We start from the raw sequence: 14,817 nt of genomic DNA, 5'->3' as shown, positions 1-14,817 counted from the left end.
GCTGGGTGGGGTTTACGGCTGGTGTAGTGGGGTTTCCGGCGAATGGGGTGTGGTTTTCGGCTCGTAGTGGTGGGGAGGGGGGTTGATGTAGTGGTGGGGAGGGGGTTGGACTGCTAGGGTGGGTGGAAGAGGGATGGTGGTTAATTGTTAATTTAGGTTAAATTTGGCTAAATTAAATAGGTTTAATTTTGATTAATTATTATAACTTATAAGGGTAAGTTGGTCATTTTACAAGGCAAAACTTACTAATTTAGGAAAGAAAAAAAAGTGAACATTTATTTTGAACCATTCCGTTTTAGGAAAGTGTAACATCTAAAACAAAAAGGAAGAAGTATTATTATCTTTACAATCAGTTTTTCTCACTCTACTTTTCTTGGCCCACAACATTGACTTCAATACAATATACAATAAATTAATACTCCCTCCGTTTCACAATATAAGGCACGCACGGTGTTCGAGGTTGAACTTTGACCGTTAATTACTCTCAATTTATGTTGATAAAAAAATTTAAAAAATAATATTATTATAGTAGTTTTCAATACGAATTCAACGGTATAATTTTTAAAATTTTTATTTATCGTATTTGAGAGATATTTGTGGTCAAAGCAAATTTTCGTAAAGCGTGAATGCCTTATATTTTGAAACAGAGGGAGTACTATATCTTCCCTTTTAGGACTCACATACATATTTCTCCTAAAACTTTATGGCCAAATAAGTGGTAAACTAGTAAAAACCATATGTAGTAACTATTACTAAAAAAAAAGCACTCAGCCATTCCCCCACCAAACCACTAGCACCGCCACCGTTCCACCCCATGGCTCACATCACCAACCTAATAATTCCGACACCACTGCTGGAGAGCTTACTAAATACTTGACACTAATTTCCCAGAACCCCCCCCCCCCAACCCCTTATGCTCTTGACCTCCATCATTTAACAAACCTTATGTCCCACCAAGCCACCAGCAAGGTTCCACCCCCACCACTTCCGAAGAACTCACTATCAGCCCCTTCATATCTACTCCCAAGTCCCAACCCTAACCCCTTCATGTTCCAATCCCAACCACTTACCCACCACCAACAGCACCCTCATACACTCATACCCCTTATCATAGCCACCAACATATCCTAATTCCCCAATCCCCACCTCAACAACAATCCTTACCCATCACTCAACTCGTAATCAAACGCCGTAACCCCACAACCGGTGTTAGATTATAATCAATTCCTCATCCCACCAACCACGCCAACCAAAGAACGCCACCCACTTAAACACCACAAATTTGACAAAAAAGAAAAATTAAAAATAGAGAATGATCAATACGATTCAATACATGAATTGTGGTCTCACAAGGTCAAATTCAACCATAAATACACCAAATGTGGAATTTTATGGTCAAGTTTGACCATCATGCCCTCTCCACATGGTGTAGCTTGAGACAACAAAAGAGTCAGAACTCATAACCAGCTTGAGAATCAACCCTCATTGGTATCTGATTTTAATTTCCAACTCTCCATTCCAATATTTGTCTTCAGAGAACAAACAAAAGGTACATATATTACTTTTCCTCATTGGATAGACTAAGCTCAGATAAAGGGGGGTGCCACAAAGATAAAGGAGCAGAACTGCAGAAGTCCTCTAAAACTTGAGAAATAAGTTAAAAGGATAAAAAAAACGGTCGAACTAGGCAATCACAATGTATAACATTCCACAAAAAGCCCTTTGATCACAAAACCAGACCAGACCAGACCATTGAGATTTAAATAGGCTAAGCAGCTATCAGATAGTCTAATACTCCATGGCTTACATAGTTGATGACAAATATCAAGAGCATATTTAAAGATTACTAGAACCTCCTCTGTAGAGAAGCCATGGCCAATTTCATAGAATATCTCATTCTGTGAGAAACCAATTCAAACAGTTTTATAAATCTGAGCCTCTGGCTAGGCGCTAGTATTGTTTATTACCCTCATCCTCAAGTCATCCAACACTATCTCTCTATATCTCAAATTTTCTATCCATTCTTCACAGATATGATAAATTTATATCACCAACAACACCATATATGCATTCCACTTTCGCAAGGTTAAGGGAAGGTCCACATGTCCACAGATCGACCACTATAATTGTCAAACTACCAGAGAGGCAATTTCTGAAATAAATGAAGCTGTATTATCATGAAGAATAAATTATTTTTCATAGGAGAGGAATCAAGAGCGGACTTTAATCCATTACCTTATATGATTAATTTGTCAACATGATATCAACTGAATGAACTAACTCAAAATCATATATATATACATATCATTGGCAGCAATGAATATTCTAATGTGCAGCTTAGCTTTCCTTTCCCTTCTCTGTATGATCATTTGCAAACTCGATTAGAGTCTCATAAGGGACAAAATGATCAACACTTTGAAAGCATCTAATAGAATTGTATACTATAAAACATGGCACTTGTACTCCCTTTGTTTTTTATTAGTTGTTCCACTTTGACTTTTGTGTTTGCCAATGCAAAACTTTAAGCATTAATATCTTTAACTATCTATTAGCAAAAGAAAAAAATTAATGTCTTCAAAATAAACATTGAGACAAAATCAATAATATATTAGTATATTACACAATAAGATTTGTTGTGATATATCAACAATGATATCTTGCGAAAAAGTAAAACAACTAATAACAAATGAAGAGAGTATGTATCGTAATTTTGTATTCCTAAGGATTCAAAAACGGCCCAGGTGCATAATTTGTATGTTGCATTATTGCATATGATAGGATGTTCATATAGAGATTTCTCCACATTACTCAATAGAATAAGCATACATCAGATAGTGGCGAGCATGGCTTAACAGAATCCTATTTAGGGTGCCATATTACTTAACTTTACTCCTGTTTGCCTAGAATTTTCTTCTACTCTCTCTTTGGGGGTAGCTTAGGAGAGTGATTCATGAAAGGCTTTCTTTCTAAGCAGTAGCAAAGACAAAAGGATCCCGCATTGAGAAGCGATATTGTTGGAGCTCCACAAAATATTCCAGGATGGTAAACCTGTGATCTCCCATAATCGCAGGTAGTCGTTTCCCAAAAAAAAAAAGAGAGAGGAGAGAGAAAGAGAGAACCAGAAGAAGCTGGATCACAAGCAAGAGTAAAAAGTAAAAACTCCTAATTCCCCGACTATAATAAGATACAAGAGAAAAATGAGTGGACACACTTATATAAGAATTCAGTTTTCTGAGTTGTCAGTAGCATTGAGGCTCCAGTTCCATTAAAGTTAAACATAAAAGGCTCTGAAAATTATTAAGCCTCGTCAGCTTGGTTTTCCAAAAAAAACTTGTGGAAAAAAAAAACATGCTATGTTTTATACGTGCTTGTGAAACGAGATACTGAGAGCAGAACTAGATGAAATTCCCAAGCATGTTATATGATCCAGAGAACTCCAGAAATGGACAGCCTGGGACAACTAGGAAGGTCACCGAATTCCCAATTCAAGGACTGTCCGAAATGGAAACACCATGATGAATCATATCCACTCCAACCAAAAAATCCAAGCATTATGAGAACTATAGAAGCAAGTCATATTAAAGTTCATCTTCCTAGCAAATGCATAGATTACTCTTGTGTATACAAACATAGTAACAATATTCTTCATTAGAACTTTCTTATGATTAGAGTGGAATGCAGAGCATATAACCTTGGCCAAGAATGTACCAAACTCATCCAGCTTCCGTTTCAACGGTGTCGCCTCCTGCAACAGATGGTGCGCAATTGTGCATCAAAAGTTAGCTTGTTACTTGAACTAACACTATTAAAATAGCACCCCCATTCTTTCTAAACACAATGACACAGGAAGAGTCCCCAAGAAAATCAAAAAAAGCAACGATGTTTTCCATCTAATGGCTTACATCATCTGTCCTCAACATTGAATCGCGTATGCTGCCCATAGCAGTATTAGAGCCAACGCCAATCACAACCGCTCTTCCACGACCAGCAACTACAACTGTACCCTAACAATTGACAGAAAGAGATAAGAATATAAAACCCACCTAAACACATTGAGCGCTAATAGGCATCCCGTATCTTTTATGTTCACCCTTGATTCTGAGTGAAGGGAAAATGATATCATACAAAGGTTGCAAGTAATAAAAAAGACTTATTTAAAGCATTGATACCTCTTTGTGAAGAACTTTTAATTGAAGAAATGCACTTTGCAGCACAAGGACCAGGTCCTCCCTGCCTAACTCAAACCTTACCAGTATACCTACATTGGCTTGTGAATCTAAAAAATATCTTTCGGGTTGAGTTTATGCAAATTGTTGTCCACGGAAATCTTTTCATCCCTTTTGAACTGCAGATGTAGTTTCGGGAGCAAGGATTAGCAGCTCTTTGCCACTATTTGTAGCAGGATGATAGGAAAATTCCTAAACCATAAACTTTAAGATCTAAGGCACCCACTTAATTACAAGATTCTAGGATAGCCTACAAAGTGTATCCCCCCAATTCAAGTCAAATGCAATCCTACGGAAATGACCTGCACCATCATATCTCACAAAAAAGGTGAAATAGGAGATAAATATGCCAAAGAGAGGCTTTAAAAATGAGGAATGAGAGTGGAGAATGGTTGCTCACTCTAACATCTAAATCCTCTATTTACTCTAACCTCTAAGTTTTGGCATGTCTATCGTTAAGCGATGGACGCTGCGGTGAAAAGAATGGAGAGCTGGAATACTATTCCTCATGGCATGATTTCAACTATATGCTACAGGACTACTATTCACAGAGCACTAAGAGGCATTCATTTAAAACAAAAAAAAAAGCCTGAACAAAACCTTCACATAATGGATTGACCCTTCATTCCATATCTGCAACTGAGGTAGCATTAGGATGATCTAGCCCACAAGGACTTCACCAGTTCAGATTGGGACTTGCGCATTAAAGTCAATGTTCTTGTCCAACCAGGACAACCAAACAAGGGGGTCAAATGCAGTTCACCACATTCTTCTTCTTTTTATCTTAGCCTCTAGCAATAGTGACCTAATGTATTCCACAACAATCCTTGAGGAAATCTTATAGATCACCAAGACAAACCTCCTCCAAAACATAAATCAATACACTTTTCTCTATAAGTCAACTCTCATTTACCTTCATAATACAAGTCTTATTTTCTTTACTAAGAAAATAAAAATTGGTTTGACGAATAAAGAATTAATCTGATGTATCTCAACACATGCGACCAAGCAAGTAATTTGATGCTACGATCCCGACTACGACATTACCGAGAAGAGAATATTCGTTTTGTCTTGATAGACGGCATTCACAGCTGAAGTAGAATCAACTTCTTTCTCTACTGAGGAACTCTCACCTACAGTAAAAATTTGACCAGAATATGAGAAAAGGAACTCCGTCAGCAAAAACAAATCCATTTACAGGTTACCCACACAGTATCCGTAAGCATAACAAGTAGTCAGCAGGTTGTCAAATGAAGGTTATAGTGGATCATACCCCAAATACTAGTTATACAAATAAGACCCAGCAAGCTGATGGTCCATGCTATTAATTCGCCACAAAGATGAAAGAAGATAAAATATTTTTGACAAAAGTTCCATGAAAACAGCAAAATACAGAAATGGAATATTGAGGTATGTCCAGGGATGATGATATTGCAGCAACTAACACATACGAGTGAGATAACTAAGATTAACTAAATGAGACATCTGCTTCCCTTACGTTTATCATACATAGAATATCAAATGATAATCAGGAATAAAAATGATGAGAGATAGAAAATCAACAAGTACCAGTAAGAATGGCTTGATCAACTCGTAAATGATCACTTAACAATTCAATCATCCGCAAGTCTGCTGGAACTTTACAGCCCACTATATTTTGATATAAAAAAATACGTCAGAAAAATACCATTATGGGAACCCAGCAAGAAATGAATATATAATCAACAACTTACCAGTGACTTCTACAACATCCCCTGGAACAAGATCTGTGGCAGGTACTATCGAGAAACAACCTGTTAAGAAGCCAACAAGACTTCAATTGAATTAGAGGTGAAGACTGAACACAAAAAATATAAAGACAACAAAAGCTTGGATAAGTCATAAGCACAACATGACATAACTATGGCCATGTTCAGCATAACTAAGGGCCCGTTGGGGATCACTTGTCAGTTTCCGGTTTTGGTTTGATATATGCAAAACTCATATGATATAAGCGGTATAATTAAACTTAATATTAGAATACTTGTACTGAACATGTCAATTTTGATAAAATAGACAACAGAAAACAAAAAACTAGATATTATGGTTTCCATTTTTTTTGTTTTAAATAACTGAAAACTGAAAACAAAAACGATTTCAAACAGGCCCTAAGGAATCATATTACCGTTTCTTAGAACAGTCGCAACATCTGCTTGATAGGCTCTTAGCTCCTGTGATAAGAACAGGGGTAAAACAAGAAATAGAAAATTCATATTAAACGCCACATCAGCATGAGCACAAACATAAAAAGTAAACCAATTACATCATGAAAAAAAGTAACAAGTCGTCATAAAGATTGAAAAGACAAAAGACACAGGTCATAAAGGTCCGACTTGAAAGGTTGAAAAGTAAAGTCCTAAAAAAACCATCAAATCCAGGCGATATGATCAATATTTCTAAGGGGTCTCACTTGAAAAAAAAAGTCAGCTTAATTGCTGTTTTTTGTATCATATTAACTAATTTAAAATTTATTAAATGAATAGAATATGCACTGCGCATCTATAGGATGTCCATGGAACTAACAACATCTGGTCTAACAGCCTCTAGAATTAGTTATCGAATAGTTGTAAGTCTTTCATACTTCATAGAAATAATATTTCAACTTCAAAGAAATATATTTATCCAAAGACAACACAGAGCTCCTATACAGGGTTACATCTTTTGTATACTACTCAATAATTATCATCCGTAATCTGCTCCCCATTAATGCAGCAAAACAATCAATGGAAAGAATTTTCCATATCCACTATGCGAACCATTGTTCTTTTGCATTTTGAGTACAAGCTCTATCTAGCATCTGCAAAGCAATTATTTCCACTAGAAGCAAAATTTGAAGAAAGGATTAAGAACACAGAGTAGCCATTGAACTACTTCACCAATTATTCTCAAACATTCAGGTTGATAAAGCATCTTGGAGCTTCGCAATTGGCATGTGACACTGATTTGGACAGTAAGGAGGTCTAACAATATTACAGCAGAGATATACATGACCTCGATAGACCCCAAATCCATGATCATAAACCAGAAATAGGGATAATTGAATAAAGGAAGCAACACATATTAGGAGTTTGGGATAATGAAGAATTGCTTCATCCAGAATTTTAAGAACGAGCTTCAAAAACAAATCCTCAATCATTATCATCGGTGTTTATCTATGCTAAACGTGATCAAGGGACTATAGTCATATAAAAAATGACATTTTGGATAAAGGGTAGTATGTCTATCCAGCAACTCAAATAAATCCAATAAATTTACCTCAATTGCTTTTTCAGCATTTGTTTCTGTAATTACACCTACTGCAGCATTTGCAGCCAATATCATGAGAATAACCTGTACATTTTGGCAGTTAATATCAACATTTTAAAGTGGGGCCCAAAAAGCGGGAAAACTGTTACACAAATGCAACAATACATCATCTCATACCCATTACTTTACTATTAACCTTAAACATTGTAACACTATCTTAGCTCTAAAAATTCCACTACCAACCCCCCCCCCCTCTCATATAAGATCATAATACTTGCTAAGTGATAAACCTGGCAAGACCAATGGTTGACCTGTAGCATAGTACATGGTTCGGATTTGCTGCAGCAGACACAGATCACATTGGACAATTTCAAAGAAACCCAAATTCAGAAGAATCAAGCTAACAAAGCGATTATTCATCAACTCAACAAGCAATTCACTTCTTGATCATGAGACTTCAACAATTGTATAATATAAGGTATATAATGAACTTCAATGTGTCATACTTACACTAATTATGCTGACAAGTGACAACAAACACTATGAACTACATTTTATAGTTTTCAAAAGCTCATTTATTGTTTAAACAGAAACGGAAAGCTCAAAACTGGCAACGGAAGCAAAATAGCCCAAAATTCAACCAGCCAAAGTTGACCCAAACTACACTTATTCCCAACAATCCTTTTTCCAGGTCTATATTCAATTTTTCCATATTAAACTCCAGTTTTTATATAACCATGGCAAATACCATATAAAGCATGAAGATCTTACTATCCTTCCTTTCCCCATTTTCCTTAACAATTGTGTCCTTTAAGCTTACACTGTAACTAGGAGGTCTGATTGAGACAGATTTTCTTAAGAATACGATGAGGGTATCCGCCATCTTTTTGTTTATGTTGATTCAGGCGGAACAGGTCGTCATATTTGGCCGTTTCTGTTGTCGGAAATAAATGACAGAAAGTTCTGAAATCCAGTTCTCTAGACAAAAGACCTTTAGGATAATTCTCCTACATTACTTTCAAACTTTTCTACAGGGCTTTGACCTAAATGTTCTTGTATAAATGTTAGCCTGGTTGGCATGCAATCAATTTCTAATAACTTTTACATTCCTCATGATTCTCTTTTAATGTACTCTGAGTTTACTGAACAGTTTATTTTCCTTACCTCCAAATAGATCCGCTTTAGATTGAGTCAAGCCCGGGTCTATTTGTAGGTAAGGAAAACAAATTTGACCCACATATCAAGTAGAAGTAAAAATCAACTTACTGAAGGTTCTAGAAATGCAGTTAAGCCAGTATCTCCATTAATTAAAGCCAAAACAAATGAAACAAGGGCAGCCACAATCAATATCTTCACAAGCAAATCATCGAATTGCTTTATGACCAGCTTCCAGAAAGGAGTACCTGCATTGAGAATTAAACACATTGATATAGTAAGTATTATAATTCTCTCTTAAAGTTATCATAACGAGCACTGAAAGTAGGTAACCTACATATGGTCTGCAAATAGGAAAATGCACCCAAGTGCATGTAGAGGATGGTGCACCCTACTCTAAACTATATCGTTTTACCATTTTTAGAGTTCATGATTTTTAAAAAGATGCTGTCGTTTGTTTTCTTAAATCGTGCAACTCCTTTTCCCTTTTTACAAAAAAAGGGTATTGATATTATAATCCTTAATTGATACTCTACCTTGCTTAAGCTATAAGAGATACTCTCGATTTGTTTTTTTATCAGTGTTTCAAATATTTTACTGGTTTTTAATTGATGTAGATGATAGATGAATTTTTTTTTAACATGATGTAGATGTTGCTCTTTTTGCTTTTATGTATGTTGACTATGTTCTTTCTTTTTGGTAAATGATTAGACATGTTCTTTTCATTTTATTGTATGTTCTTTTTATCTAAAAAATATGTTTTTTTTTACTTTTATGTTGTATCTTCTTCAATTATATGTTCTTTTTTTTATGACACATGTACTTTTAAAAATGGAGAATATATATGTTCTTTATTTGTTTTGAAATGTGTGTTATTTTTACGTAGAATGTATGTTCTTTAATTTTAAATTATATGTTCTTTTCATTATGACATGTGTCTTTCAATGATTAGATATTAGACATGTTCTTTAATCTTAAACCATGTTTTCTTTTGGTATGTTCGTCCAGTTGATTTTTGAGTTCATTTTTTTCATCTATGGCTTCTCAATTGTTGTGAAAATTTGAGTTGTGATTTGTGTGATAATTTAACACAATATAAACTCTTTAACACCAAAAAAATTCAAATAAAGGTATGTTCTTTTAATGTAAATTGTATGTTAATTTGCTATATGTTCATATCATTACGACACTTCCTCCATTCTTTTTCTATTGCAACAATGGGTTTGGGTACAATTTTTAAGGAAGTGAAAAAGGTGGGTAGTTTAGCATAAAGGTATCTCTTTAATTAACAACAGTAAGAGAGAAATAAATCCTTAACAAAGTAAAAGCAACTTCATGAGGCAAACTCAGTATTTAAAGATGGTTTTATTAAGATAAAGTAAGGGTAATATTGTCAACTAAAGTTGCTTTTTATACCAAAAATAGGATTGTTGCCATAGATGTGAAACTACCAAAGTGGTATCGTTGCAATAGAAAAAGAATAGAGGAAGTATGTTTTTTTATAAAATGGAGATTATACATGTTCTTTAATTATCAATTGTGTGTTCTTTTTACTCAGTGAAATGGCTGAATAAAAGTTCGTGTTCTTTTGTATGATGGTATGTTCTTTTCGGGTGCACAATATCTTAGTCCATAATCCATGCTTTGTTCAAGTGAGAAGTGAAACAGAATTGGCATCATTTCAAGTGGTTGGCAAAACTTTAAGTTTGTGATTGGTTTGAAAGTTAAAAGTGGTTCAATAGTTAAGTTTTGGTATGATATTTGGTGTGAGGGATTAACCTCTAAAAGCTCAATTTCCAGTTTCCGTATTTGTTCAGATTTGAATTCACTAAAAGAGACCACCATTTCTCAGGTGGTAATCTAGAATAGTAACCAAAAGCATTGGAATGTTACCTTTCTAAGCTTCCTAGAGACTGGGAAGGAGATTCAGTGTCAAAAAGTTTACAATGTCTATCTGTTCAAGAGGTTTCTTTAGAGCAAAATGACAAGATGTTTGGAGCAGAATGACGAGATGATTTGTCAAGACAGCCTGCTTTGTCGTTAGAAAAAACAGTACTCACAAATTTCCTTGCTTTTGATATTTGGAAGACAAAAGCTCCTGAAGCTTAATTCAGCAGTGTACGAGAAAATTCATACCACATATATTCTTAAGAGAAGCAATTTTTGTTTCCTACTCGTTGCACTTTGTGCCTTAAGGAGGGGCATTGGTTGATAAACTCCTCCTCTTTTGCCCGTGGGCTCTTTCTCTTTGGCACTTATCTTTGATCTTGTTGCACTAAGGTGGGTCCCACACTCCCACCTTGTCATGTCAAATATGCTCTTGTTGTCTTGGAATAAAAGGACGAAATAAGGTTGGTGCGCCAAGGTTTGGAAGATGATTCTATTAGCAAGTTGGTGGTGTACTTGGAAGGAAATAAACCGACAGATTTTTGAGGGTTTAGTTTCCACTTGTGAAGCTTTCAAGTTTCTTTCTTTGAGACTTTTGTACAGCTGGAGTCAAAGGCTTAATAAGTGAGTGTCACTGGACTAGTTTTTTCGAAAAAATTGCACCAAAATAGCTTGAGGGAATTTTGGTCATTATCCCTCCTTCTGTAAATGGGCGGCAGCAACACCTTCTAACCTAATTCTTTAATAATTGTAAAAAAGATTGTTATCAATTCTCAGCACGACTGTAATAAGGAATTAACCAAGTTCAATTTAATTGCTATTCCAGGGAGAGGGTAAAATATCACTTTAAAGAAAAAGAACTTTCCGTATTGTGTAACAAGAATTTATTGAAATTTGATGTTATTGCTATTCCATTTGCTACTTCCTAAAATCTCGAACTTATCTTACTCGGCAAAATGCAGCCTGTAACCACTTCACCCCTACTCCATTTGCAATTTCCCTCATGCATAGCAGAGAGAAAAAGGAGAGAATACAGATGCAAGGAAAGTTTAATCATTTTTCTTAGCCTATGAGTATTAAGTATTAACAATATCTGCATAATTTCTGTTCCAGTCATTACGCCCCAACTCCCCTTACGATTTTAATGCTTTTTGTGGAGACACGATGCATTTTCCAATGTCTTATCACAGATACTAGCTAACATTCCCTAGTAACTAGAATAGGCAAAACAAACTTTAGGAGAAGTTCATCTTCATGGGTAAATAATTTTCATGGAAGAAGCAGAAAATCTCAACAGATAATCATACGGTAAGTACAACTGAAAAAATTCTTCTTTCCGGTCATGATTATCGTAATTACCAACTTTCAGTTCTCCAGTTCCTTATCTAGTTCTCCTTCCTAGAGTACATCTAAGTAATAGGCCATGTTTTAGTACCACTTAGTCAGTTTTATTCCCATGTTACAAAAATAATCACTGCATGCCTGTCAGCATCTATGCTTCTAGGAAAGAAAGTCTCACTAATTGAGTTCAGTTATTAAGAACATGATCACGTTAACTCCCTGACTTCTTTGCCAAAGGTTCCCTATCAAACTCTACAAATTGATGGGATTCAGACCCGCCAATCTTCTGCCAATTTATACTTCCCTTAACTGATTTAGTAATAATTCAACGCCTTCAATAAAATTATTATCACCAGCCACCCACACGCCACAGCAACATCACTAGAAGGTCCAGAACTATCATCAGGCCTGACCAACAAACAAACTAAACCTACTACCACCAATCATAGTTGTGTCATCCTCTTCAAGAAAATCATTAGGGAAATTGCACTGTCCTTGCCACGCTGCACATGATCGTGGTCCATGGACTGCCATGACCATTAACAAATAATCCCTCCATCCCAAATTTGTTCGAACACTTCCTTTGTTCATATGTCCCATATTAATTTAAACACTTCTGTTTAGAAAGTGGGCCCACTAATATTCTAACGCCTCTCTCCAACCCGCCCCTCTCTAACTTAGGACAGTCTCTTTCAGTACAATTAATACTCCACTTTCTCACTCGATAATAAAACATACCCCATAATTTCCTATCACATCTAACCTTTAGTTGAAGTAATAACTGATAGTCACTCAACAACTTATTTCCTGAAACTATGTTGCAACTAATTTCGAACAAAGGGAGTAGAACCATTAAGTTGTCCTGCTTTCATATGATCATACTAACCCCCAACATTTCTTTGAAAAACTATGCTATTTGGAAGTAAAAAATTGTGTAATTGAGTGACAGGGAAACAAAACAGCAATACAACCAATACATATGCTTCAAAGATATCTGTACAAAAAAAAAAGAAGGATTAGAGACATAAACTTACTCTTTTCTTGTGGAAGTACTGAAATGGTTCAAGCAGCCAAAAGAATTCCAGGGCAATATTCACATGAGAAAAAAAATCATGCATTAGAAAGCAAGTAAAAATACAATATGAAAAATCAGAAATAAGAATCACAAAGGTACCAGCCATGCCACATAAATCACAATTCTAGACGACCGGACAGCTGACAGCATTTTGGGGGTGACACTGCCACATCATTCAATTGGTCTTTGTAGAATAGAAGCATACACATGATGTGTACTTAATGCTAATGAAAAGCTTGATCATTAGTAAACGCAAAAGTGTCCTAGTTTGATCTTTAAGGTTAATGTTGCAATGTCGCATTATTTTGTTAGTGGGAAGTATTTGTGATGCTTTCCAAATTAGTTTACAGAAGACACCCCCATCATTCTCGAAGTAGAGGAATATCATCATCTTGAGTACCCAAAAGCGTCCTAGTTTGATCTTTAAGCTAATGAGAGTCAAATTCTTAATTGTAGGATCATCAAAGCACGACTATAATGATCAATTTGGGACCAATGTATAAGTATCCGTATTCTCAAATTGCAATGGTTGGGCGGAGGAGTGCATGTGGTTGAGCAAGCACTATGAAGTGAAATTACGCAATTGAAAAACAATATCTTAGATGTATTACATTATTTTACTATGAGGATGTTTTTCTTTATGAAAACTTTGTAAATTATATTTCTTTCAAATTATTACTACATGAAATCATGCAATTAATTCAATTTTGATTACGATTTCGCGTGCATATAAGGCTAGTATTTTTAAAGAGCTGACAACGTCTAATTAGAAGACAAAGAAAAATTAACTTAAAAAATAAAAAAAAGTACCAACCGTTTCTGCCATAAATCCTTCCATGGTCAGCTACCTGCAAAAACATAATAAAACTCAAAAAAAAAAAAAAAAAAAATCAAAAAAAATTGAAATTGATTAGCAGCGAAATTGAGGAGTGTGAATACCTGAGAATCACTAAGACCTTTTGCTGGATCGACAGCAAAAAAGTCCAACACCTGATTTCAAAATCAAAATGTGAATTTGTCAACCATGCAATTATCAAAATTTGAGAATTTTGATGAAGCTAAGAAAATAACCTCAGTAGCAGATCTGGCATATGCGTCCTCCATGATATTCAGAGCAGAGAAATCTCTGCTTTATTTTCTCTCTCCTCGATAATCAGCGCGGAAATGTGATTTGAGAATTGAGAGTGTGATTAGAAGAAAGAATTAGGGAGAAAAGTATCGGTAAAAAACGTTGAGATTAAGCAAAAGATGAGAGGTTAAAGACTTAAAGTAGGTTTTTCATATATAATTGTTGTGTCCTAAATCTTTGTGCCGGACTTCTACTCTCTCGCAGTCTCTGTCTCGCTTGGTTGATAATGTAAGCATACAAAATGTTGTTGTAATGAACCAGAGGGGTGTATCGGGTAATGCACACAACTTTGGGGGGGAGGGGAGGGGAGGGGAGGGAGGGGAGGGAGGGAGGGGAGGGAGGGGAGGGAGAGAAAGGCTTGGTAACCAACGGTTTGAGTCCAAAAAAGACTCAAACACCCAAAATAAAACACAATGGTACCATTATAACCTGACATTGGTATTAAATTGTTATCAGGACTGGTACCAAGGTATCAATATTTTCGGAGAATGGTACCATTATAACCTAGCATTGGTACCAAGCAAATGTCAGCCACACACGCGTGAAATCTTCCAACGCATAAAATGACCAAATTACCCCCGTTTGAGTCCCCTAAGAGACTCAAACGGTTGGTTGCCAAGACAAGCTCGGGTTGGGGAGGGGAGGGGAGGGGAGGGGGATGTGAAAATTCTATTGTGCTTCCAGGAGCACGGTACACATCAGTCATTACGTATTCAATA

The 14,817-nt window shown here is 35.7% G+C and overlaps 1 protein-coding gene across 2 annotated transcripts in view; it reads right to left on the bottom strand.

Annotated features, from left to right (window-relative positions):
- LOC104901319 (calcium-transporting ATPase 3, endoplasmic reticulum-type) overlaps positions 1-14,347 on the bottom strand; it is a 44,392-nt gene extending 30,045 nt beyond the window's left edge. Inside the window, exons 1-12 of one of the 2 annotated variants that reach the window (XM_048634263.2) lie at positions 14,041-14,347; positions 13,909-13,959; positions 13,784-13,817; positions 12,929-12,946; positions 8,778-8,914; positions 7,521-7,595; positions 6,391-6,436; positions 5,960-6,019; positions 5,796-5,876; positions 5,274-5,359; positions 3,903-4,004; positions 3,692-3,745 (exon numbers count right to left, since the gene is read on the bottom strand). In XM_048634263.2, the coding sequence (XP_048490220.1) occupies positions 3,692-3,745; positions 3,903-4,004; positions 5,274-5,359; positions 5,796-5,876; positions 5,960-6,019; positions 6,391-6,436; positions 7,521-7,595; positions 8,778-8,914; positions 12,929-12,946; positions 13,784-13,817; positions 13,909-13,959; positions 14,041-14,073 (777 nt within the window). In that variant the 5' untranslated portion in view covers positions 14,074-14,347. The remainder of the gene's footprint in view (positions 1-3,691; positions 3,746-3,902; positions 4,005-5,273; positions 5,360-5,795; positions 5,877-5,959; positions 6,020-6,390; positions 6,437-7,520; positions 7,596-8,777; positions 8,915-12,928; positions 12,947-13,783; positions 13,818-13,908; positions 13,960-14,040) is intronic. The other variant, XM_010688881.4, reaches the window with a different exon arrangement.
- Positions 14,348-14,817: the final 470 nt, after the last annotated feature.

This window comes from Beta vulgaris, chromosome 8 (genome assembly GCF_026745355.1).
Source record: "Beta vulgaris subsp. vulgaris cultivar EL10 chromosome 8, EL10.2, whole genome shotgun sequence".
NCBI lineage: Eukaryota > Viridiplantae > Streptophyta > Magnoliopsida > Caryophyllales > Amaranthaceae > Beta > Beta vulgaris.
The sequence above is the reverse complement of the archived record's forward strand: the minus strand, read 5'-3'. Positions and strand labels throughout refer to the sequence as shown.